The sequence below is a fragment of the Salminus brasiliensis genome, chromosome 2, assembly GCF_030463535.1.
Source record: "Salminus brasiliensis chromosome 2, fSalBra1.hap2, whole genome shotgun sequence".
In the NCBI taxonomy this organism is placed as follows: domain Eukaryota; kingdom Metazoa; phylum Chordata; class Actinopteri; order Characiformes; family Bryconidae; genus Salminus; species Salminus brasiliensis.
In genome coordinates this window covers 59,026,103-59,050,481 of record NC_132879.1, presented here as the reverse complement: position 1 = coordinate 59,050,481, position 24,379 = coordinate 59,026,103, and the positions used below count along the sequence as shown (strand labels likewise).

The window sequence follows — 24,379 nt, the reverse complement described above, 5'->3', positions numbered from 1 at the left end:
TTCCTTTGTAAACCATTGCCCTTGTCCTGGTTATGGAAACACTATCAAACAAAAGCAAACCAAACATCTAAGTTTTAAATAAGAGAGTCTCCTCTTAAATCCCTTCTGATGTTGTAATTATCTGCAGCTAATGTAGTGCACCTAAATGTAATTTTAGGCATATGAAGTCGTAATAAATGTGGGCGTGTTCTAACTTTCTAACTCCTGACAAGAAAATTGCATTTCATTACATTGTGCCAAGAGAGACAAAATGTTTTCATGTTAAGAAGAAAAAGAGGTAACAGGAAATTTCTGGCACAACAGCAATAAATACTTTAGCATAATTCAGAAAGACACTAAAAACACTAAAAAAAATGCAACAGGAACTTTCCGAATAGCACTAACAAAAACAAAACATTTAGAAATGTATTGTCCTTTGTTACTGTCATGTTGAAAACCTTTTTGATATAATTTGAATCTCAGTTATGTGCAGTGTGCCCAGTAAATAAATACTGGACCACGAATACACTCGACCATACTCATAGCAGCACATTATGAGCTGAATGTGACCAAGTGTTTGTAACTTCACTATCAACAGGCTAATTTTGTGGTACCGTGCTAACACTATCACATCCTCCAGGCACAGGAGTTTGATGCATTGTCAGGCCAAATACAATGTTTATTATTAAGGGTGCATTAGTTAACATCAAGGGTAATACAATTATGTATGGTACAGATTTCCTTGATAACTGGACCTACTCAAAAATGTAATATTTAAAAATAAAAAGTGCATGCATTTACAGGTTCTCTCAATGATACAAGTGAGTGTAATTTGCAGTTTATGCTCAACCATTTTAAAAATGTTTCACTTGAGGGTGTGAGGCTCATGAGACTTGAAAAGTCACCCAACAAGCCACGTGGCACATTACTTATATTTTAAACTGAATCAACAATATAGCATGTTATATTAACCTAACATTATCTGCACCTTGGTTAACTTTATGATTCAACCAATATAATTTATTAAGTTTTTACATCCCTCTTAATGCATTTGTGTGTCTTTAAATTTGAATACCTGAAATTCCTCCCACACTCTGAGCAGTGATATGGTTTCTCTCCAGTGTGAATGCGCTGGTGTTTTTTGAGATTAGCACTGTCTCTAAAACTCATCCCACACTCAGAGCAGTTATACGGTTTCTCTCCTGTGTGAATGCGCTGGTGTTTTTGAAGATTATTCTGACGATTAAAGCTCTTCCCACAGTATGAGCAGTGATACGGTTTCTCCCCAGTGTGAATGCGCTGGTGTGTTTGAAGAGCACTCTGTTGATTAAAATTCTTCCCACAATATGAGCAGTGATACGGTTTCTCTCCAGTGTGAATGCGCTGGTGTGTTTTCAATGCACCACTTTCTCTGAAACTCACCCCACACTCTGAACAGTAATATGGTTTCTCTCCTGTGTGAATGCGCTGGTGTTTTCTGAGGTTAGCACGGTCTCTAAAACTCATCCCACACTCTGAGCAGTGATACGGTTTCTCTCCTGTGTGAATGCGTTGGTGTTCTTGGAGATTACTCTGACGATTAAAATTCTTCCCACACTCTGAGCAGTAATATGGTTTCTCTCCTGTGTGAATACGCTGGTGTCTTTTGAGGTTACCACTGTCTCTGAAACTCATCCCACACTCTGAGCAGTGATATGGTTTCTCTCCTGTGTGAATGCGTTGGTGTTCTTGGAGATTAGTCTGACGATTAAAGCTCTTCCCACACTCAGAGCAGTGATACGGTTTCTCTCCGGTGTGAATGCGCTGGTGTTTTTTGAGAGTCCCACTCTCTCTAAAATTCATCCCACAGTCTGTGCAATGATATGGTTTCTCTCCTGTGTGAATACGCTGGTGTTTTTTGAGGGTACCACGCTTTCTAAAACATATCCCACACTCAGAGCAGTGAAACAGTTTCTCTCCTGTTTGAATGTGCTGGTGTGATTGAATAGTCATTGAAGACTGAAGAGACTTCTTACTGAAATCTGAGCAGGAGTGGGATGTTTCTTTTTCTGCATTGTTTTGGGTCTGTTCTTGTTTAGAGCAATTACAATAAAAAGATTTTTTCTCAGTAGTGGAGCTTTTGAAATCTACATTTTCACATTTGATCTCTTTTGATGACATCATTGTGAGATATCCTTTTCTGTGGTGTTTCTGGAAGTAAATTTTATGAGAAAATGGACACTAGGAGTGCCAGAAGATTTCGATCAATCCCATTCTGGAAAAGAGAAACAATCTATGTAAAATGCACCATGCAACAAAACAAAACATATTCATATAACAAACATTTGCAGTCCACAAAGGTATATTAATAGATGTCAATGTTTTGCAACCTGTTTCAGGATATTTTACCCCATCTGTGAAAATTGTATCTGTGACAAATTCACATGATCTCCAACAAAGCACTGAGAGACTGACATTTTCAAAGGTTAGACTACAGATTTTTAATGCATTTTCTTAATTGTAGGATCAGATAAAATATTAAAACATTAAAGAAAGTGTCTGCTCCACTTTGTCTCCCATTTAGTGGGAACACTGGACTTTTTTTCCAGCATGCAGACAGAGCTGGTGAATCTGAATTTTCCAAAAAGTGTAGTTCCCTTAAATTGTACACAGCACCTATAAGCAGCTCTTAAGTTAAAATACATAATTCATAAAACCGTTAGATAAAACCGATAACTTTTCAATATGATCTGATACTGTTGCAAAAATGAGTAATCCAGTAGTGCATTAAAGGTGTAAATCTCATAAAAACTAAATTCTGACTCCCTCACCAACCAAACCTGCCTTAAAACAGAACATTTCTCCGTCTACTTCTGTAAGAGTTGTAAACAAAGTGTTAACAGTGTGTAAACGTGTAGAAGAGCTGTTTACCTTCAACAGAGCAGCTCTTGTTTCTATGTAGCAACACTGCAGAGTGTGATTTTCTTCTTCTCCGCTTTACTGTCTTTGAAGAACCACAGTTGTAGAACTGGCGCCTCCACCTGGACAGCAATAGAAATCACACTGGAACCACGTGATCACTGTGGCTCAGGGGTCGTTTAATCATATCCGTATTCCGGCAAACCACGCCTCCTGAACGGCACAAGACTAGAAGCAACGAGCTGTCCGCTGCTTGGCCGGCAATGAACAGATGCTAGAGGAGAGTTTCATCCCAGTTCATATCAGCAAAACACTTGCACTCTACTCCTCTCAGAAACACACCTGTTTCTGTTTAAAGAAAAATTAAAGAATTAAGTATGTTAATCAGATTCATTCTAACAAAAGTTCCACTGGGACTGTGTGAAAATTAATATTAGTTCAATAAGTGTTATTTGAACATATCAATTTGAACAGTCTTCAAGATTTCAAAATTGTTTTAATGTTTGTTTACATGTGTTTGTTGGATAACATTTAATTGCTTAGCATTTGTTACCAAACAACACCAAATAATGATTTCCTTGCTAAATATTCAATTTCTGGTCTGTTGTGCCAAGGTGTTTTGGTGCTGGTTTACCAGCGTACTCGTGTTCTGAACACATGATATGCTGTTTATTTTTATTATTGTTTTTTAAGATGATCAATTTGCCATCTTACATTGTTATTGTCATGGCTTACAATGTGTGACTTCAAAAGTCATACAGCCTAATATTTATATATTATCATTTATATTTCAAATAAAACATTTGTGAGTAACCAATGGTGTCTTCTAGAAACAGTTCCTACAATGAATGTACAAATACATAAAATTGTCTAAGTGCTGTGAACCTTTACTTCATAAGCTGCATTAAGCTACTTAATTTTATATATGTTTAATATTCGTCATCATGGGTACACCTTAATCAATAAATAAATCAATAAGAAACAACTTTAAAGCAAGAAATAAGAGTTTACATTGGAAACCAAGGCTTAGAGGTATTACATGTTTATAGAGATGAATAATCCAGTCACCCAACAGTCCACATGGCACATTATTTTAAAAAAGAATATTAACACTGCATTAAGTGGAAAAAAAAATCAATGTGTCCATACATTTACTTCATGTTTTCAGATACTGCAATATACATTGCTGTGTTTACATTTCTGGTTTAGTCTTAATTTAAGACTTATCCCCATCTTAATGCATTTGTGTGTCTTCAAATTTGAAAGTCGAAAGTTCCTCACACTTTTTCAGTACAGCAGTTCCTCTTGTGTGAATGCGCTGGTGTTTTTGGAGATTACTCTGATGATTAAAACTCTTCCCACAGTCTGAGCAATAATATGGTTTCTCTCCTGTGTGAATCCGCTGGTGTGTTTTGAGGGTACCACTTTCTCTAAAACTCATTCCACATTCTGAGCAGTAATATGTTTTTTCTCCGGTGTGAATGCGCTGGTGTCTTTTTAGGGCACCACTTTCTCTAAAACTCATTCCACACTCAACGCAGTAATATGGTTTCTCTCCAGTGTGAATGCGCTGGTGTTTTTTTAGATTACTCTGTTGATTAAAGCTCTTCCCACACTCCGAGCAGTGATACGGTTTCTCTCCGGTGTGAATACGCTGGTGGGTTCTCAGAGTACCACGTTCTCTAAAACTCATCCCACACTCTGAGCAGCGATACGGTTTCTCTCCTGTGTGAATGCGCTGGTGGGTTTTTAGGGTACCACTCTCCCTAAAACTCATCCCACACTCTGAGCAGTGATAGGGTTTCTCTCCAGTGTGAATCCTCTGGTGTTTTTGAAGATCACTCTGTTGATTGAAACTGTTCCCACAGTCTGAGCATTGATATGGCTTTCCTCCTGTGTGAATACGCTTGTGTTTTTTAAGATTACGCTGTCGATTAAAACTTTTCCCACATTCTGAGCAGTAATATGGTTTCTCTTTTGTGGGAATGCGTTGGTGTGTTTTCAGGGTACCATTTTCTAGAAAACTCATCCCACACTACAAAAAGTTTCTTTCCTCTGTGAATGTGCCAATGTGTTTGAAGAGCACTCTGTTTCAAACTCTTCCCACACTCTGTGCAGTGATGTGCTGTCCCTTTTCCTGTATTCTGAGAGGTTTGCTCATATGTAGAGTGGCAATAAAAATATTTTTTTCTTAGTAGTGGAGCTTTTGGAAACTACATTATCACATTATCTCTGCTGATAACACTATTAGATCCTTCTTCGTGGTGTTTCTGGAAACAATTTTATGAGATATAATATGAACACTAGGAGCAGCAGAAGATGTGCAACAAGAGATCATTCCATTCTGAAAAAAGACAAAAATGTATATAAAATGCACCATGTTCCATATCAAAACAATATTGTTTTATAATATTGTTTATAAACAATATTGTTTTATTTGTTATATAAATTAACATTTATATAACAAAAATAGCATCAGTATTTTATTTATTTTCTTCATTAGAATAAGTTATCACACATGTACAGTGTTCACAGTAGTACCCATAAGTGGCAGAAGTCAGCTGATTAATGGCCTGTATCCATTTCTTCTTGAACATAAAACTACATTTATCTTGGCGTTATTTAAGTAGCTTTTTTAACAAACTATACTTTTAACAGTTGTTGTTGAAAGAAAATACTTTATACTCCGGTGCAAGTAAGTTTGTGAGATCAAATGTATGTTTACTTCATTCCATTCATCCATGTTCCTCTCATTACTTAAGTTAGTATTTAAAAATACCAATACCTTTACTTAAGTTCAGTTTACCATAGGTCCTCTGGTAATAAGGGGACAGCAGTTTCTGTATTCCTGTGAGTAATATGCTAGTTACAGGTCTTTATTTTATGTGTATTGCATAAACAAACTTATATTAACTAAATTTGAGATTCTAACTGACATGTTTTGATTTTGGGAGTTAGCTTTAAGTTTAAAATATCAGGTGAAAAATAGCGTATTGTTGCGGATATAAATGCTTTCTTTAGGCTCCAACTGTTTGTTGGGATGTTTATTGCTGTAAATTGTACATTTATTTTGCAAATTATACAGAATACTACTCTATAGCCATCTAGTGGAAAAGGGCAGCAATCAAAACTTTTGAAATGGCTTAGTCAATTTCAAACGTAATCTGTACTGAACTGTTCTGGCAGGACCAAAAAAATCGGAAGTGACCAAACCTCCTCAACTGTAAGATACTAATAACTACACACAGTGTTTGGTTATTACAGTTATTACTGCTAAAGGGGGTGATGCAAGATTATATTACTCCCAGTTTGAACATTCTAGCCATTCTTTCCTCTTCTGTGCAGCTAGCATAAGCGCCTAACCTCTGTTCAGCTATTCTCCAGTCAGTCTAGCATCAGTTTAGCCTCACTTCTGTATTTCCCCACAGTTAGAGGATATGTTTAGCCTACAAGGGTTTTGCTAGAAGTCTCTGTTTCTTTAAATGTTGAGGATATAACTTAATAAAAGAAATCCAAGACTGTTATGTAACAGTTTTGGTAGTTCCGAATTGGCTTGTTTTACCATGCCTTTTTATTTACATGGGTTTTGCCTTTGAAAGATGACAACAATGTTTGAGGTCAATGTACCCAATTGTAATTATTATTAATATGCCAAGATCAATACAGTTTGACATTCTATGAATCCTTTGAGAGTGCTGCAAGATTACACTGTTTCTCAAACAGTCAGCTTAGGTATGTTAACATCTGCCTAGGCCCAAGTACTATTGTTGACCTGTACTAGTATTCTTTTGTCAATCAAAAAGAAAGCCACCATCTGTGTTTAAGACTGACTTCAGCTAAGATTTGGGTTTGACGGAATTTATCTGTTTTATTGTCATTATGTTTGGTAACAATACAACTCAATATTTCAGTAAAGATGAGTAGTGCAGGAGTGTATTACTGGTAATACTAGTAGATTATCCGTACTAACTCCCTGTTAAAAACTAAATTCTGACCCCCTCCCACCCAAAAAAAAGCATTTCTTTAACGGTGAGCTGCAAACACAACGAAAACTGTATGTAAAAGTCTAGAACAGTTATTTACCTTCAGGAGAGCAGCTCCAGATTCTCTCAAAAACACTGCGGCCTGAGCTCTTTTTCTTTGCTTTGTTGTTTTTAGAGAACCACAGTTGTAGAACTAGCGCCCCTACCTGGCCTGAATTATGCCTTACTCTGGAGCAGCGTGCTCACTGGCGTTTATCCCACCCGCATTCAGGAAAACACCGCTAGGTAGAAGCTAAAGTGAGCAGTCCGTTGATTTAGCGGTTGACAAATCGCTCTCGTTACCGTGGGAATTGTAGGTACTGCGAATCTTTTGTTAGAAGAGGGGGTGGGTGGGGGGACGGTGTTCCGATTAGGCTCGGACAGGCGGGTAAACTGTGATCGCTCAATAACCGTTAATCAGTCAACATCCATCATGTCTAACCTAATGACAAAAACGTCATTCATTCTGGTAAGGTAATATTGTAGTGCTGTGGTAACCACTGCTGAGGTAATAGTGTGACTAGAATAGCACTACTGAGGTAGATTTATGATTAGAATAGCAGTGCTGAGGTAAATTCATGACTAGAATAGCACTAATGAGGTAAATTTATGATTAGAATAGCAGTGCTGAGGTAAATTCATGACTAGAATAGCACTAATGAGGTAAATTTATGATTAGAATAGCACTAATGAGGTAAATTTATGATTAGAATAGCAGTGCTGAGGTAAATTCATGACTAGAATAGCACTAATGAGGTAAATTTATGATTAGAATAGCACTACTGAGGTAAATTTATGATTAGAATAGCAGTGCTGAGGTAAATTCATGACTAGAATAGCACTAATGAGGTAAATTTATGATTAGAATAGCAGTGCTGAGGTAAATTCATGACTAGAATAGCACTAATGAGGTAAATTTATGATTAGAATAGCACTAATGAGGTAAATTTATGATTAGAATAGCAGTGCTGAGGTAAATTCATGACTAGAATAGCACTAATGAGGTAAATTTATGATTAGAATAGCACTACTGAGGTAAATTTATGATTAGAATAGCACAACTGAGGTAGATTTATGATTAGAATAGCAGTACTGAGGTAAACGTGTGACTAGAATAGCACTACTGAGGTAAATTTATGATTAGAATAGCACAACTGAGGTAAATGTGTGACTAGAATAGCACTACTGAGGTAGATTTATGATTAGAATAGCAGTACTGAGGTAGATTTATGATTAGAATAGCAGTACTGAGGTAAATGTATGATTAGAATAGCAGTACTGAGGTAAATTTATGATTAGAATAGCACTACTGAGGTAGATTTATGATTAGAATAGCAGTACTGAGGTAAATGTATGATTAGAATAGCAGTACTGAGGTAAATGTATGATTAGAATAGCAGTACTGAGGTAAATTTATGATTAGAATAGCACTACTGAGGTAGATTTATGATTAGAATAGCAGTACTGAGGTAAATTTATGATTAGAATAGCACTACTGAGGTAAATTTATGATTAGAATAGCAGTACTGAGGTAAATTTATGATTAGAATAGCACTACTGAGGTAAATGTATGACTAGAATAGCACTACTGAGGTAGATTTATGATTAGAATAGCAGTACTGAGGTAAATTTATGATTAGAATAGCAGTACTGAGGTAAATTTATGATTAGAATAGCACTACTGAGGTAAATGTATGACTAGAATAGCACTACTGAGGTAGATTTATGATTAGAATAGCACTACTGAGGTAGATTTATGATTAGAATAGCACTACTGAGGTAAATGTATGACTAGAATAGCACTACTGAGGTAGATTTATGATTAGAATAGCAGTGCTGAGGTAAATTCATGACTAGAATAGCACTAATGAGGTAAATTTATGATTAGAATAGCAGTGCTGAGGTAAATGTGTGACTAGAATAGCAGTGCTGAGGTAGATTTATGATTAGAATAGCACTACTGAGGTAAATGTATGATTAGAATAGCACTACTGAGGTAGATTTATGATTAGAATAGAAGTGCTGAGGTAGATTTATGACTAGAATAGCAGTGCTGAGGTAAATGTATGACTAATAGCACTACTGAGGTAAATTTATGATTAGAATAGCAGTGCTGAGGTAAATTTATGATTAGAATAGCAGTGCTGAGGTAAACGTGTGACTAGAATAGCACTGCTGAGGTATATTTATGATTAGAATAGCACTACTGAGGTATATTTATGATTAGAATAGCAGTGCTGAGGTAAATTTATGATTAGAATAGCACTACTGAGGTATATTTATGATTAGAATAGCACTGCTGAGGTATATTTATGATTAGAATAGCACTACTGAGGTATATTTATGATTAGAATAGAAGTGCTGAGGTAGATTTATGACTAGAATAGCAGTGCTGAGGTAAATGTATGACTAATAGCACTACTGAGGTATATTTATGATTAGAATAGCAGTGCTGAGGTAAATTTATGATTAGAATAGCAGTGCTGAGGTAAATGTATGACTAGAATAGCACCACTGAGGTAAATTTATGATTAGAATAGCACTACTGAGGTAAATTTATAATTAGAATAGCAGTGCTGAGGTAAATGTATGACTAGAATAGCACTACTGAGGTAAATTTATGATTAGAATAGCAGTGCTGAGGTAAATGTGTGACTAGAATAGCAGTGCTGAGGTAGATTTATGATTAGAATAGCACTACTGAGGTAAATGTATGATTAGAATAGCACTACTGAGGTAGATTTATGATTAGAATAGAAGTGCTGAGGTAGATTTATGACTAGAATAGCAGTGCTGAGGTAAATGTATGACTAATAGCACTACTGAGGTAAATTTATGATTAGAATAGCAGTGCTGAGGTAAATTTATGATTAGAATAGCAGTGCTGAGGTAAACGTGTGACTAGAATAGCACCACTGAGGTAAATTTATGATTAGAATAGCACTACTGAGGTAAATTTATGATTAGAATAGCAGTGCTGAGGTAAATTTATGATTAGAATAGCAGTGCTGAGGTAAATGTATGATTAGAATAGCAGTGCTGAGGTAAACGTGTGACTAGAATAGCACCACTGAGGTAAATTTATGATTAGAATAGCACTACTGAGGTATATTTATGATTAGAATAGCAGTGCTGAGGTAAATTTATGATTAGAATAGCAGTGCTGAGGTAAATGTATGACTAGAATAGCACCACTGAGGTAAATTTATGATTAGAATAGCACTACTGAGGTAAATTTATAATTAGAATAGCAGTGCTGAGGTAAATGTATGACTAGAATAGCACTACTGAGGTAGATTTATGATTAGAATAGCAGTGCTGAGGTAAATGTATGACTAGAATAGCAGTGCTGAGGTAAATGTATGACTAGAATAGCAGTGCTGAGGTAAACGTGTGACTAGAATAGCACTACTGAGGTAAATTTATGACTAGAATAGCAGTGCTGAGGTAAACGTGTGACTAGAATAGCACTGCTGAGGTATATTTATGATTAGAATAGCACTACTGAGGTAAATTTATGATTAGAATAGCACTACTGAGGTAGATTTATGATTAGAATAGCACTACTGAGGTAAATTTATGATTAGAATAGCACTACTGAGGTAAATGTGTGACTAGAATAGCAGTGCTGAGGTAGATTTATGATTAGAATAGCACTACTGAGGTAGATTTATGATTAGAATAGCAGTACTGAGGTAAATTTATGATTAGAATAGCACTACTGAGGTAAATGTGTGACTAGAATAGCAGTGCTGAGGTAGATTTATGATTAGAATAGCACTACTGAGGTAGATTTATGATTAGAATAGCAGTGCTGGGGTAAATGTGTGACTAGAATAGCACTACTGAGGTAAATATTGACTTGGTCTGATTGAATAGAAATAAATGTATGACTGCCTTACGTGTGTCAGTTCCCTTGCTGAAAAATCTAGCTCAAGACTAGCTTTTGTTGATAACTTGTTTCAGATGGTCTGGTCCTTAATGGTCAAGGTGGTTAAAAAGCTAGTCATCCAGATGAAAAACATATGCTGGTAGGATAGCTGGTTAACCAGCTTTTAAATCAATATAGTGTATGTTGCATTTGGTGAAGCTAGTCACGCTGGTCGACCCTCTTGGTCATGGTAATGCTGGTCATGTTGGTTAAGTCCTACTTTACACTGTGGAACAATATTTCAACTTTATAGTAAACAAAATAATAAAATTACTGAAACTCCCTATATTGTGAGTCGTTTTTATGGCCATGTCACATGTCTTTACATACGTGTCACATGCACAGCCTCTGAAAGGGGATCAGGCACCATTTGCTGGTTACCTACCCACTTTGGAGCAGCTAATGGTGCTAATACTATACTGTTAACATCAAGATATCAGAACATCATACTCAGTCTGCTCATTAACAAACCAAAGAAACGCAGAATTAGTATATAATTTGTAATTACAAAAAAAAAACCTTTTCCTTGTTTGTATCTTATTAGTTTGTAAGATAAGATAAGATAAGGTAATCCTAATAAAGGATTATCTTATTTTACAAGCTAATAAGATACAAACAATTTGTAGTTCATATTGGAATATATTGCTTAGTGTATAAAAAATTGGCATTTTTTAAAATAACATTTAGGGACTCAATAATTTTTACATCTGACATATCGCTGTATTTGCACTTTACTGACTGATCTAAAATCAAATATTGCATGCATGGTTGTGAGCCTAAATTCATAAATCTGAGCTTGACTGAGCAGGAAGAGACCACATGTGAATTCTGTTAGTGGAACAAAATGAGCCTGAAGTGAAATATTTATAACTCAAATAAGTGTGGTTTAAATAAGCTCGCTTCATCTAACAGTGCCCTGGTCACAGACGGTAATACTAAACAGTATAGTAAGTGGGGACTAAAGCTCACAGGGAAGTATGATATAGAAAAAACAGCTTGTATGAGGTAGGTCAGTATATTTCCACAATCTACCACACAATTTAACAGTTGCTCAGCCAATTATGACAACCATAAAATAAAAATACATTATTGAATCTAAAAGGCAACAATAACAAAAAAAACAGAAAGAACACACCTAAAAAATACTCAGGAATAATAAAAGTAATATAAATGTGTCAAGAAAAACAGCAACAGGAAAATCAAAAAGCATGTTAGAAAAATTCTGTAAACAGCAGCAAAACAAAAACACCAGAAATATTCGGGAAATCTAACAAACACACACATCATGAATTCAGAAACACAACAAAAAATGTAAACAAATCTGATAAATTCCTGAACACTCAGCAGCAACATAAAAGCACATACAGGATGATCAAAAGAACAAAAAAAAAAAATAATTAAAGAAAAATTTGAAACAAAACAAACTAATCAATACAATTCAAAAAGAAATGCAAAGGCTCCAAACATTTGGCAGGTGCTCAGTATATTTTGTTAAGAAAAACAATTATTTTACTTCAAAACCAGCAGCAAGCGAGCCAGTAATGTGCAGTGAGTTTACAAGGTATTCACCCACTAGATGATGTTATATTATTTTATTGTTTTTCATAAAATTAATCATGACCATAATTTGACAAAAAAAAACAACTCTACTGTCAAAGTGAAAACAGAGTTCCACAAGTAAAATAACTGACTGCTAAATAATCACCTTTTTAAAATGACTGACCTAATTTACCAGGGGTCCTTGCAGTTGGTGTTAGTAGTCTCAAAATTAGGGAAATGGAGATCACCCAATTACAGTGAATGTGTCAAATGGTGGTATATAGACACATGCAAAAAGCTTAATTTTATTGATCACAATTCCATTTATAAAAGCAATAAAAAAGGTCAAGTATCCAAACTCGTAGAAGTTACAGTACAATCATTTTACCGCAATGTTAATATTACTTGTGGCAGTTTTAGCTTAAACATGGGGGTACATGATTTCTTTAAAATTTAAAAACAAGAAAAATGCTAAACACCAGAGTTTTCATTGGAAATCTTTGAATCTAAATCTAAAATGCCCCAAAATAAGATTCTTGTAGTACAGCAACAATATGTAATACTGGTTATCCAACAGGTAATGACTGATGGGAGTTTGTTACACAGAAATATTAGACAATGAATACATCCACAGCAGGAATCCAATCATGAGATGAATTTTAAGTGTTTTGTATGTTTATAATTTTACTCTCTAGCTGAGAAAGGTAATTTTAATGTCTTATTTAACATCTTTCAACAGATGTCTACAAAGTTCACCATAATGATAAATAATGAAAATTCTGTCTAAAGTACAGAATCAAAAAGTCAAAAGCAGCACCTTTCACCAATTCCGTACTTCCTCTTGTTTTTGAAGCTATTTTCTGTCCATTTAAAATTTACATCTGAAATCTGCACATTCTTTAAGTATTTTCTTTAACTATTTAGTCAAAGATCATACAAAATTGCATGCATTTTCTGAGTGTGATAAGCAGTTAATGCTCAACCCGTTGATCTCACTCCATTTCCTTTATATTTGTTTAGATACTAAAATATATACATCACCTTGTTCACATTTCTAGTTTAATCATCCTCCTCCCTTTTAATACATTTGTGTGTCTTCAACTTTGAATGTCGAAAGTTCCTCCCACAGTCTGAGCAGTGATACGGTTTCTCTCCTGTGTGAATGCGGTGATGTGTTTTAAGGGTACCACTCTCTCTAAAACTCATCCCACACTCTGAGCAGTAATATGGTTTCTCTCCTTTGTGAATGCGCTGGTGTTTCTTGAGATTACTTTTTTGATTAAAATTCTTTCCACACTCTGAGCAGTGATACGGTTTCTCTCCAGTGTGAATGCGCTGGTGTGTTTTGAGGGTACCACTCTCCCTAAAACTCATCCCACAGTCTGAACAGTAATATGGTTTCTCTCTTGTGTGAATGCGCTGGTGTTTCTTGAGGTTACTCTGCTGATTAAAACTCTTCCCACATTCTGAACAGTAATATGGTTTCTCTCCAGTGTGAATACGCTGATGTGTTTTGAGATCATTCGGTTGATTAAAACTCTTCCCACACTCTGAGCAGTGATACGGTTTTTCTCCAGTGTGAATACGCTGATGTGTTTTGAGGGTACCAGTCTCCCTAAAACTCATCCCACACTCTGAGCAGTGATATGGTTTCTCTCCAGTGTGAATGCGCTGGTGTTTTTTGAGATCACACTGTTGTTTAAAATTCTTCCCACATTCGGAGCAGTGATACTTTTTCTCTCCCGTGTGAACGCGCTGGTGTTTTGTGAGATCACTCTTTTGTTTAAATCTCTTCCCACACTCTGAGCAGTAATATGGTTTCTCTCCAGTGTGAACTCGCCGGTGGGTTTGAAGTCCACTTGGTTTCATAAAACTCTTCCCACAGTCTGAGCAGTGGTGAGATTTAATTTTCCCTGTATTGTTTTGGGTTTGTTCTTGTGGAGGACAGTAAACATCAAGATTTTTCCTTAGTGGTACAGCTTCCTCAAATTCCATCTTTTCTGATGGTATAATTGTGAGAGATCTCTGATCATGATGTTTTGAGGTGTTTATGGATGTAAACTGTAAAAGATATAACAAAAGTAAAATTCAAAGCCTGGCCAACATCTTTAAAACAAACACAAAATCATCAACATTTTCCTAATTAATTATAAGAGAAAAAAAATCTACTGCCTAATGACTTTAAATGTATTTCATTTTAAATAAAAGGAGCAAAGACTGTTACAGTCATTGGGTTACTGAATTGGATCATTTACACTTCTATACTACACTTATCTGTGTGTTGTATTTGAAAGAGGAAACAACAAACTGTTTCAGGTTCATTTTTTGTCAATTCAATGTACTGAACTCATTATTTCACTGTGCCAAGGTAAATGACTGAGATTTCCGTTTTTAAAGAGGTAATTCCTCCACCTACAGCGTAAACAATGTGTGAAAGTACAAAAGTTATTTACCTTCAGTGTAGCAGGTCCTGTTTCTCTGTAACAACACTGCGTTGCGAGATCTTCTTCTCCACTTCATTGTATTTGGATATCCACATTTGCACAACTAGCGCCCCCACCTGAACTACAGAAGGCTTCGACGAGGAACCACCTAGTCACTGTGGCTCAGGTGGCGTTTATTCTTACCCGTATTCCGCTAAACAAACCCCATTTAATGCTCTGCACAAGGCAAAACGTTGGAGCAGTTCTTTGATTGGCCGGCTGAGTAGTTCCCGTTACCTATGGTATAGCTTTTTCTCGTAGGACAGGCAGAGAAAAGCTCATGAATATTCATTAAGCTAAACAAAGAGTCGCTGTCTGAGAAGAAAATAGAGAGAGAAGAAATACACCACAGGTAGCCAATATCAGCATTTAGCATTAAATGCTCCTTAAGGCTCAACATTGAGTGTCAGTTATGTGTCAGTTATTAAACATTATTATTTCCAAATTTGTCGGCAGTAATATGATCGGGCTTGTTTTGTTTTTTTCCATCTTCTATTACATTATTAGTTTTGAAGAAGTGTTTACAAATGCCCTCACTTACAAATGAAAGGTTCCTCCACAGAGCTGTAGGTGGGGAGTTTTCTCAGGTTTTTAACTGGTGATTAGAGTCAAGAGTTTTATTGTCATGTGCACCGTAAGCAGGCAGTACCACTGTACAATGAAATTCTTAATTTGTTAATCCTAAATCCCCAATATACAAGCTATTAAAACAAGTACAAGCTGTACAATTACTTTATACTATAGAGTAATATCTAAACTTTATAGTGAACAATAAATTTCATATGTCCTAAAAAATTCTACAACAATATGATGTCTAAATCATATAGCCTCATCATATTTTACCTTTTATTTAAAACTTTTATCCATTGTTTAGTTGAAGTCAGAAGCAACATAAGGAAGTTGCACACCACAATAGCCTGTAAAAATGAGGTAAACAGATATATTTCCACATAATGCCACAAAGTGTTCCACAAAGTGAGCCAACAGCTTAATATTAAAAAGCCAAATATAAATAAGTATGTGTTTAATTTAGAATCAATCTTTTTATATTAAAAATTAAAAATATTCTTTATTCAGTTTTTTTGATACTTCAGCATCATTGATAATTAATAGTAAAAAATTATTTTAAATTATAATTATAGCTATAAACTAATATTTGAACACAACAATATGTAATGCATTAAATAAAAAAGTAATTACATAAAGTGTAAAAATGACCAACACTTAACCAACACGTAACCAATGCCACAAATTGCAAGGTGTGAAGGCACTGAAGTGTTCCCTTAAAATATGGTATATTGCACTGATGAGAAAAATAAATCATATACACATATTCTGTTCTCTAGTGGATTATTCATGCTTTACATGCACCAGAAAAATACACACAGATTTCCAATTAAGTGAAATATAACATTTTAATTAAGTGAAAATATAAAGCACCCAGGGTATAAGAGGTTAACCTATAAGGTGTTCAGTGTGTTTTGGTTTGTTTTAAAAAACAGAACACTTAGAACTATATTCCTGATATGTAAAATATTTAAAAGACACATATGTAAAGCAAATTGTGTTTCTTTGCTATTCTGTCATCAGCAGTTTGAGGCCAAGAGAGCACAAGTGGCTCTTTCCTTTTATTCTCTTTGTGATGCTGGCCAGCACAGGTGTCTGCAGGCTGATATATCAGACCTGTGAATCTGACGCTTTTCATCCACAAAGAAAATGTGACAGTTAGTAACAGTGCATTTTTATACCATGTGTCTGAGCTACAGTCAAAGTGGAAGATGGCACTGACAGCTGAACAGGTCAGTGGAGCTGTAAGAGACATTGACTCTTCACTCACCTTTTATTTTCTCACATTTTCTGCACTCCACCAATGGACTACTGTATAAAAAAATAATCTAAAATAATAAATATCTTATTATAGCCAGCATATTGTGCACTTAACTTATCTGATTGACTGCGTGGTAACAAATCACACCTGTGTTTTGGTAGTGGACCGCAATGAGCCTGTAATGGAATCTTAAGCTTAGTTAACTCAAATACACATGGCTTTAATAAGCTTTGTGGAATAGCCCCCAGTAACACCACAGCAATAAACATGTTAGGAAAAAATAACATGTTATATAGAATGTATGAAGGCTATCATACAGAATTCCTTTTAGAAAGAAAACATCAAAACAAAACTCACATTGGTAAAAACAAACAGACAAATTCAGAAAAAAACAACAAAACAAACGCCTCATTGATGTTTAGAAACATAAAAATAAAAATGTTTATTCACAGTTTTATATATATATTATAAATATTATTACATAGTAAATCAGACATTTCCAAACTAACTGAATAAAACAAATTCATAAATAACTTGGAAAAAGAATAAATGTGGTTTACAAATGATCAAATTAAGTGAAAAAAAAGTTGTACATTGTACATAATTTTTTTCTGGCAATATCCCCCACCCCCCTCTCCCAAATCAAGACATTTGCTTCTGCATGCATTAAAGAACAAGGTAGGTTATTTATACCCATAGGTAAAATATTCATCTGAGTAATGGTTGCTGGGATAAAACTACTACACTTTGTTCTGCATTGTCTCATGTTGAAAATAATTGTGATTGAGACACCAACGCCACATGCTATGTCCTGGATGCAACAAATCAATTTTATAACCTGGGCACACTTTTTCAACCCATTCCCTAAATGCCAACATAAGAGCACAGTCCCAAATAAATTCTGCATTTTAATATCGACAGACATTTATGTACCATTCTCATCTTCAAACTCTGCCTCTTTGACGTTCTCCAGACTGCCACAAAATGGTCACTGATTATTTTCAACGGGAGAATATGCTGGTCCTTTTCTCATTCTCCTTCACCACTCTCTAGCTCATGATGGTCATTCAAAGCAGTCCTCTAACCTGTGATTTCTGATTCAACTGATATATAAAAGCCCACTGCACTGACTTTGACTGCACATTCCATTTTTTGACCCTCTGTAAATCCCTCATCCTTGATTATGCTTTATGATCATTCAAAAGTTGGTTTATAGATGGAGGCCACTTAGTCTGGGAGTATTTAAACCCTTTAGCTACGGGTGGGAGGTGTGGCCAAAAAATTGTTTTGGTCTCTATAAAATGACAATATACTATATGAAGAAAGCAGTATCCAAGAAATTTTTTTAGACTTTATTTCAAGTACTTCTTTCTTTTTATACTGAAGTATTAAAATTGTATTGAATAATAGTGAATGATGGGCAAAAATTCACATTACTCTATATTTAAAATTGACTTAAAGTCTAGTATTTAGTTTTCAAAAGCCTATCGTTGAAGTTGTGTGAATGACCTGGTGTCTTTTGAGGTAACCACTGTCTCTAAAATGCATCCCACATTCAGAACAGTGATATGGTTTTTCTCCTGTGTGAATGCGTTGATGTTTTTTGAGATCACTCTGTTGAATAAACCTTTTCCCACACTCTGAGCAGGGATATGGTTTCTCTCCTGTGTGAATGCGCTGATGTTTTTTGAGATCACTCTGTTGATTAAATTTTTTCCCACACTCAGAGCAGTGATACGGTTTCTCTCCAGTGTGAATGCCTTGGTGTTTCTGAAGAGCACTCTGTTTCATAAAACTTTTCTCACAGTCTGAGCAATGATACGGTTTCTCTCTTGTATGAATGCGCTGATGTTTTTTCAGGTTGCCATTCTCTGTAAAACTCATCCCACAATCTGAGCAGTAATATGGTTTCTCTCCTGTGTGAATGCGCTGGTGTTTTCTAAGATCCCCCTGTTGATTAAAACTTTTTCCACAGTCTGAGCAGTAATATGGTTTCTCTCCAGTATGAATGCGTTGGTGTTCTTGGAGAGTACTCTGACGCTTAAAACTCATCCCACACTCTGAGCAGCAATGTGGTTTTTCTACTGTGTGAATTAGCTGGTGTTTTTTGAGGTTACTACTGTCTCTAAAACTCATCCCACACTCTGAGCAGTTATACGGTTTCTCTCCAGTATGAATGCGCTGGTGTTTTTTAAGGGCATCACTTTTTCTAAAACTTATTCCACAGTCTGAGCAGTAGTATGGTTTTTCTCCTGTGTGAATGCGCTGGTGTGTCTGAAGATCACTCTGTTGATTAAAACTCTTTCCACACTCTGAGCAGTGATACGGTTTCTCTCCAGTGTGAACGCGCTGGTGTCTTTTGAAATTGCTCTGATGATTAAAACTCATCCCACACTCTGAGCAGTTATACGGTTTCTCTCCAGTATGAATGCGCTGGTGTTTTTTGAGGGCATCACTCTTCCTAAAATTCATCCCACACTCTGAGCAGTAATACGGTTTCTCTCCAGTGTGAATGCGCTGGTGTGCTTTGAGGGGAGCACTCTTTCTAAAACTCATTCCACAGTCTGAGCAGTGATACGGTTTGTCTCCCGTGTGAATGCGCTGGTGTGTTAGAAGAGCGCTCTGTTTCATAAAACTCTTCCCACAGTCTGAGCAGTGGTGAGATGTCCCTTTTCCAGTACGGTTCTGGGTTTGGTCTTGTGAAGAAAAGTAACAATAAGTGGATTTGTTCTTAGTAGTGGAGATTTTGGAAAGTATATTCTCACATTTAATCTTTTCTGATGACATTGTGAGATGTTCTTTGTGGTTTTCCTTGGGGTGGAAAAAAAAATTTAAGAGATGTCAGAAAGAAATGGACAGTAGATGCACCGGAAGACATGAAACGAAAGGTGTGGTCATTCCATTCTGTAGAGGTAAAACAAAATTAATTAGAAAGGTAATCTATTTAGTGAAATAATAAAAAATAGACACATATTCTGCAATAAAAAATGGCCATGCCGACTCCACATAAATAAAACAAATAAATAAAACATACCCAATCCAAAACTTCTACCTATCAGTCCTAACCATTTTTCTTTTTTTCTTTTTTTTTTTTTACACCCCCAAGATTTACATACAGCCAGCCCACTTGCAAAAGCTTTTGGAGGCTAACCACAACGAAGTATTTTTTATTTATGTGGATCTTGAAATATACTGACTTTAAACAAGGTTAGACTACTGATTATTCATGCATTGGCAGATCAAATATTTTTTAAGAAAATACAGCCAGAGGAAGAGAAAGAAACATGTTTGCTAATGTTAGCATATAACAAAGTGTGATCATTAAATAAATAATCCTAATGTGTCATGACAATAACATGCACGTGTTCTTTAGCTTTTGCATTTACTCTATTTAAAAAAACAACAACATTACTATAAAGAGTAGTAGTGCAGTAGCGTATTATGTGTTTATCTGGTCTACATGTCATAAAAACAAAATTCTGACTCCCCCACCCAAACGTGTCTTTAAAACGCGAGCATTTCCCCACCCATTTCTGTGAGAGTTAGTTGTAATCAGAGTGTAAAAGTGTAGAAGAGCTGTTTACCTCCAGCAGAGCAGCTCCTGTTCCTCTACAACACTGCGGACCAGGATCTTCTTCTTCGCATTGTTGTCTTTGGAGAACTACAGTTGTGGAACTAGCGCCCCCACATGGACTGCAGGACGACTCGTATTAAAACCACCGGATCAGTGTGGCTCAGGGGCGTTTAACCACCCGTATTTTGGCAAACCTTGTCTCCTGACCAGCACACGGCTAGAAGCTGGAGTAAGCAGTTCGCCGATTGGCAGGTTGAGAAGTCGTTCACCGTCAAAGGCTCTACACCAGTTTGGACACAGAATATCTAACAGGACAATATCTAACAATAAGTAATGGTTGCTGGGATAAAACTACTACACTTTGTTCTGCATTGTCTCATGTTGAAAATAATTGTGATTGAGACACCAACGCCACATGCTATGTCCTTGATGCAACAAATCAATTTTATAACCTGGGCACACTTTTTCAACCCATTCCCTAAATGCCAACATAAGAGCACAGTCCCAAATAAATTCTGCATTTTAATATCGACAGACATTTATGTACCATTCTCATCTTCAAACTCTGCCTCTTTGACGTTCTCCAGACTGCCACAAAATGGTCACTGATTATTTTCAACGGGAGAATATGCTGGTCCTTTTCTCATTCTCCTTCACCACTCTCTAGCTCATGATGGTCATTCAAAGCAGTCCTCTAACCTGTGATTTCTGATTCAACTGATATATAAAAGCCCACTGCACTGACTTTGACTGCACATTCCATTTTTGACCCTCTGTAAATCCCTTATCCTTGATTATGCTTTATGACCATTCAAAAGTTGGTTTATAGATGGAGGCCACTTATTCTGGGAGTATTTAAACCCTTTAGCTAGGGGTGGGAGGTGTGGCCAAAAAATTTTTTTCAGGACAATCTTATCCCAGTTAAGCTCAGCAGAACACTTTTACTGTCTATTTCTCTTAGAAACACAACTGTTTCTGTTAAAACCCATCAGCTATACATAACATATTTGTAGAGTGTGTGACTCAGACTCGATACTTGCGACGAAATTTATTTTCGTAAGACAATATTCATGAAGCTAAACGCAGAAACGCTAAAGCTTAGGCAGGCAGAAAACTAAACTCGTGCATCAGATCTACTCTTACACTGATAATAAAACCTACCCAATACGCAAAAAAAGAAAAAACACTGAAAGAAAACAAACATACCTTAATGTAGGAAAAACACGTGTCTTGATTTTGATTAGAATAGACTGAAATAAAATTCCTACTGCTCCAGAGTTGCATTATACTTACAAAATTCCAATATTATTGCAATTAAAGGGTGCGTGCTAATAGTATTCGAATTCTACCATTTCCATCAGTACTAATGCTGCAGTAACATATTGCGTTTAAGTGCTTTTTTGTTGGAGTGACATAAAAAATGTCTGCAAATGTAATATTAATAACTGCATGTTTAAAAATAAAGAATTATGTACCATACAATACTGATTCTATCTCAGAATTTACCTCTAGAAATAATGACTTGAGGGGGTGTTAATGTGTAACTCATATTTACCATAAATTCAATAGCATGTGAACACAGCATTAGTCTAAAGCCTTTTCTATTACATGTGTTTAACCTTTACAATTTTAGTACAATTAAAAATTACAAAGAGGGGACACAGAACCTAATGCTAACATTATCTCATTTGGTGTGGAGTAACATACTAAGTGAAAAAATAACAGTAGGTTATTGTACTTAATTCTACTTAAATTCACTTTTTAAAATAATGACTGCAAGACAGCTATGGACAACTACTGTTTTTTGTTTATATATGTATATGCATGGACACACACATATTAGAGCCATGGTTTGTGTTCATGTGCTAATCTAATGCACCTTTAATAACAACATATAACAATAAGAAAAGTGCAAATATGTATAATCACAGATCAAGATTTTAAACAGTCTATAGATTAAACTAAATTCCTTTCAAACAGACCCTACTAGTTTTACTAATTTTAAATGACAAAAAACAAATAATAATAAAAAAAGAAGAGAAAAACTGCTTTCCACCCATGTATCATGTATAAGTATTTTCTCCCTGTTAATGAAAGTGTTTGTCATTTAAATGTCAAAATGATTTAACTTCCATATTTTCGTTAAAGCGATATCTTTCCTGTATGAATGCGCTGGTGTTTTCTGAGGTTACCACTTTCTCTAAAACTCATCCAGCACTCAGAGCAGTAATATGGTTTTTCTCCAGTGTGAATGCGCTGGTGTTTTCTGAGTGTACCACTCTCTCTAAAACTCATCCCACACTCTGAGCAGCGATACGGTTTCTCCCCTGTATGAATGCGCTGGTGTCTTTTGAGAGAACTCTGTTGATTAAAATTCTTCCCACAGTCTGAGCAGTGACACGGTTTCTCTCCAGTGTGAATGCGCTGGTGTGTTTTGAGGGTACCACCCTCTCTAAAACTCATCCCACACTCTGAGCAATAATACGGTGTCTCTCCAGTGTGAATACGCTGGTGTATTTTGAAGGAACCACCCTCTCTAAAACTCATCCCACACTCAGAGCAGTAGTACGGTTTCTCTCCTGTGTGAATGCGCTGGTGTGTTTGAAGATCACTCTGTTGATTAAAACTGTTTCCACAATCTGAACAGTGATACGGTTTCTCTCCTGTGTGAATGCGCTGGTGTTTTTTGAGATTACTCTGTTGGTTAAAACTCTTCCCACACTCTGGGCAGTGATAAGGTTTCTCTCCTGTGTGAATTCGCTGGTGTGTTTTGAGGGTACCACTCTCTCTAAAACTCATTCCACACTCTGAGCAGTGATACGGTTTCTCTCCAGTATGAATCCGCTGGTGTGTTTTGAGGGTACCACTCTCTCTAAAACTCATGCCACACTCAGAGCAGTGATACGGTTTCTCTCCTGTGTGAATGCGCTGGTGTTTTTTGAGATCACTCTGTTTAACAAAACTCTTGCTACAGTCTGAGCACTGGTGAGCCATCCTGTTTCCTTTATTCTTTTAGGTTTGTTCTTGTAGAGAAGAGTGGACATTTTTCTTTGTAGTGGAGCTTTTGGCAACTACATTATTACATTTTAGCTCTTCTGATGACAACATTGTGAGATCCCTCTTTGTGATGTTTTTTGATGGTTCTTGAGTTTGTCAAAGTAAATTTTCAAAGATACAAGAAAATGGAGAGTGTTCCATTCTGGAGAAAAAAAATAAAAACCACAACGTATAAGTGCACCAACATAGTGAAATAAGCAATCCATCACCAGCAGGTGAAATAAGTAATGAACATCAATTTTCTAAGTAAAAGGTGCTTTTGACAGATGTCAGTAACAACTCATTCAATCCACACACACACAAAGAAACCATTGATGTCCATGAATTAGGTTATCTGTAATAATTATAAATGACACAGGGAAAGTATTGAACACATTGAAAAAGTCATGGCCCCAGCTAAAATCAATCAGTAATTAGAAAGCAATCCTGCTACTTAGTGCAAATTATAATGAGCTGGTTCAACTGATGGCCTATAAAACTGTGTCATTACCAAGGTCCCGTGTGTTCAATACTTGTTCCACCTTCTGTACGTACAGCCAACCCACTTGCAAACTTGTGGATTCCCAGTTGGGCTAACTATTCAGCTCCCAAACCTAATGCTAACTGTGTTTTGGTAAGGTCTGATAGATTTCAAGTTAAAATACAACATTTACTAAATAATTTTTGTCTTGACATTTATTTTTAACAGAAAGACATTTGTGTAAATACCAGTGGTGTTGGAATGTATTAGTGAGTCTTAGTCGTTATCTGTTCTAAATCTCAGGGAAAATAAAAACAAATCTCCGTCCAAACCCAAACTGCTATTCAAAGAGAACATTTCTGAGGAGTGAGATGTAAACGCAGTGAAAGTATCGTGTTAAAGTGTAGAAGAGTTTTATACCTTAAGCAAAGCAGCTCCTGCTTTTTCTGTGATGACGCCCCTGCCTGTGATCTTCTCCGCTTTATTGTCTCTAAAGAGACACAACTGCAGAACTAGCGCCACCCCTGGTCAGCAGGAGCACTCAAACTGAAACCCTGTTCACAGTGGCTGGAGCGGCGTTCAATCCCACCCGTATTCCGGTAATCCCC

At 36.1% G+C, this 24,379-nt stretch overlaps 2 protein-coding genes across 3 annotated transcripts in view; both read right to left on the bottom strand.

Moving 5' to 3' along the window:
• Positions 1-602: 602 nt before the first annotated feature.
• On the bottom strand, positions 603-20,316 carry LOC140549563 (uncharacterized). Of its 2 annotated transcripts, XM_072673305.1 has the most exons (4): positions 20,265-20,316; positions 18,243-19,584; positions 13,472-14,282; positions 3,294-4,901 (listed from the first exon to the last, which is right to left on the bottom strand). In XM_072673305.1, exons 2-4 carry the CDS (start codon positions 19,465-19,467, stop codon positions 4,112-4,114), a joined length of 2,826 nt encoding a protein of 941 aa, XP_072529406.1. In that variant the 5' UTR covers positions 19,468-19,584; positions 20,265-20,316; the 3' UTR covers positions 3,294-4,111. The 2 variants fall into 2 exon arrangements, with proteins under 2 accessions (XP_072529405.1, XP_072529406.1); XM_072673304.1 differs by lacking the exons at positions 3,294-4,901; positions 13,472-14,282; positions 18,243-19,584; positions 20,265-20,316 and adding exons at positions 603-2,233; positions 2,890-2,999; positions 6,961-7,016.
• A 2,080-nt stretch (positions 20,317-22,396) lies between these two features.
• The window catches only part of LOC140549580 (uncharacterized), an 85,765-nt gene continuing 83,782 nt past the window's right edge, over positions 22,397-24,379 (bottom strand). The window contains 1 exon segment of the mRNA XM_072673332.1: positions 22,397-23,241. Coding sequence (XP_072529433.1) covers positions 22,397-23,241 — 845 coding nt within the window.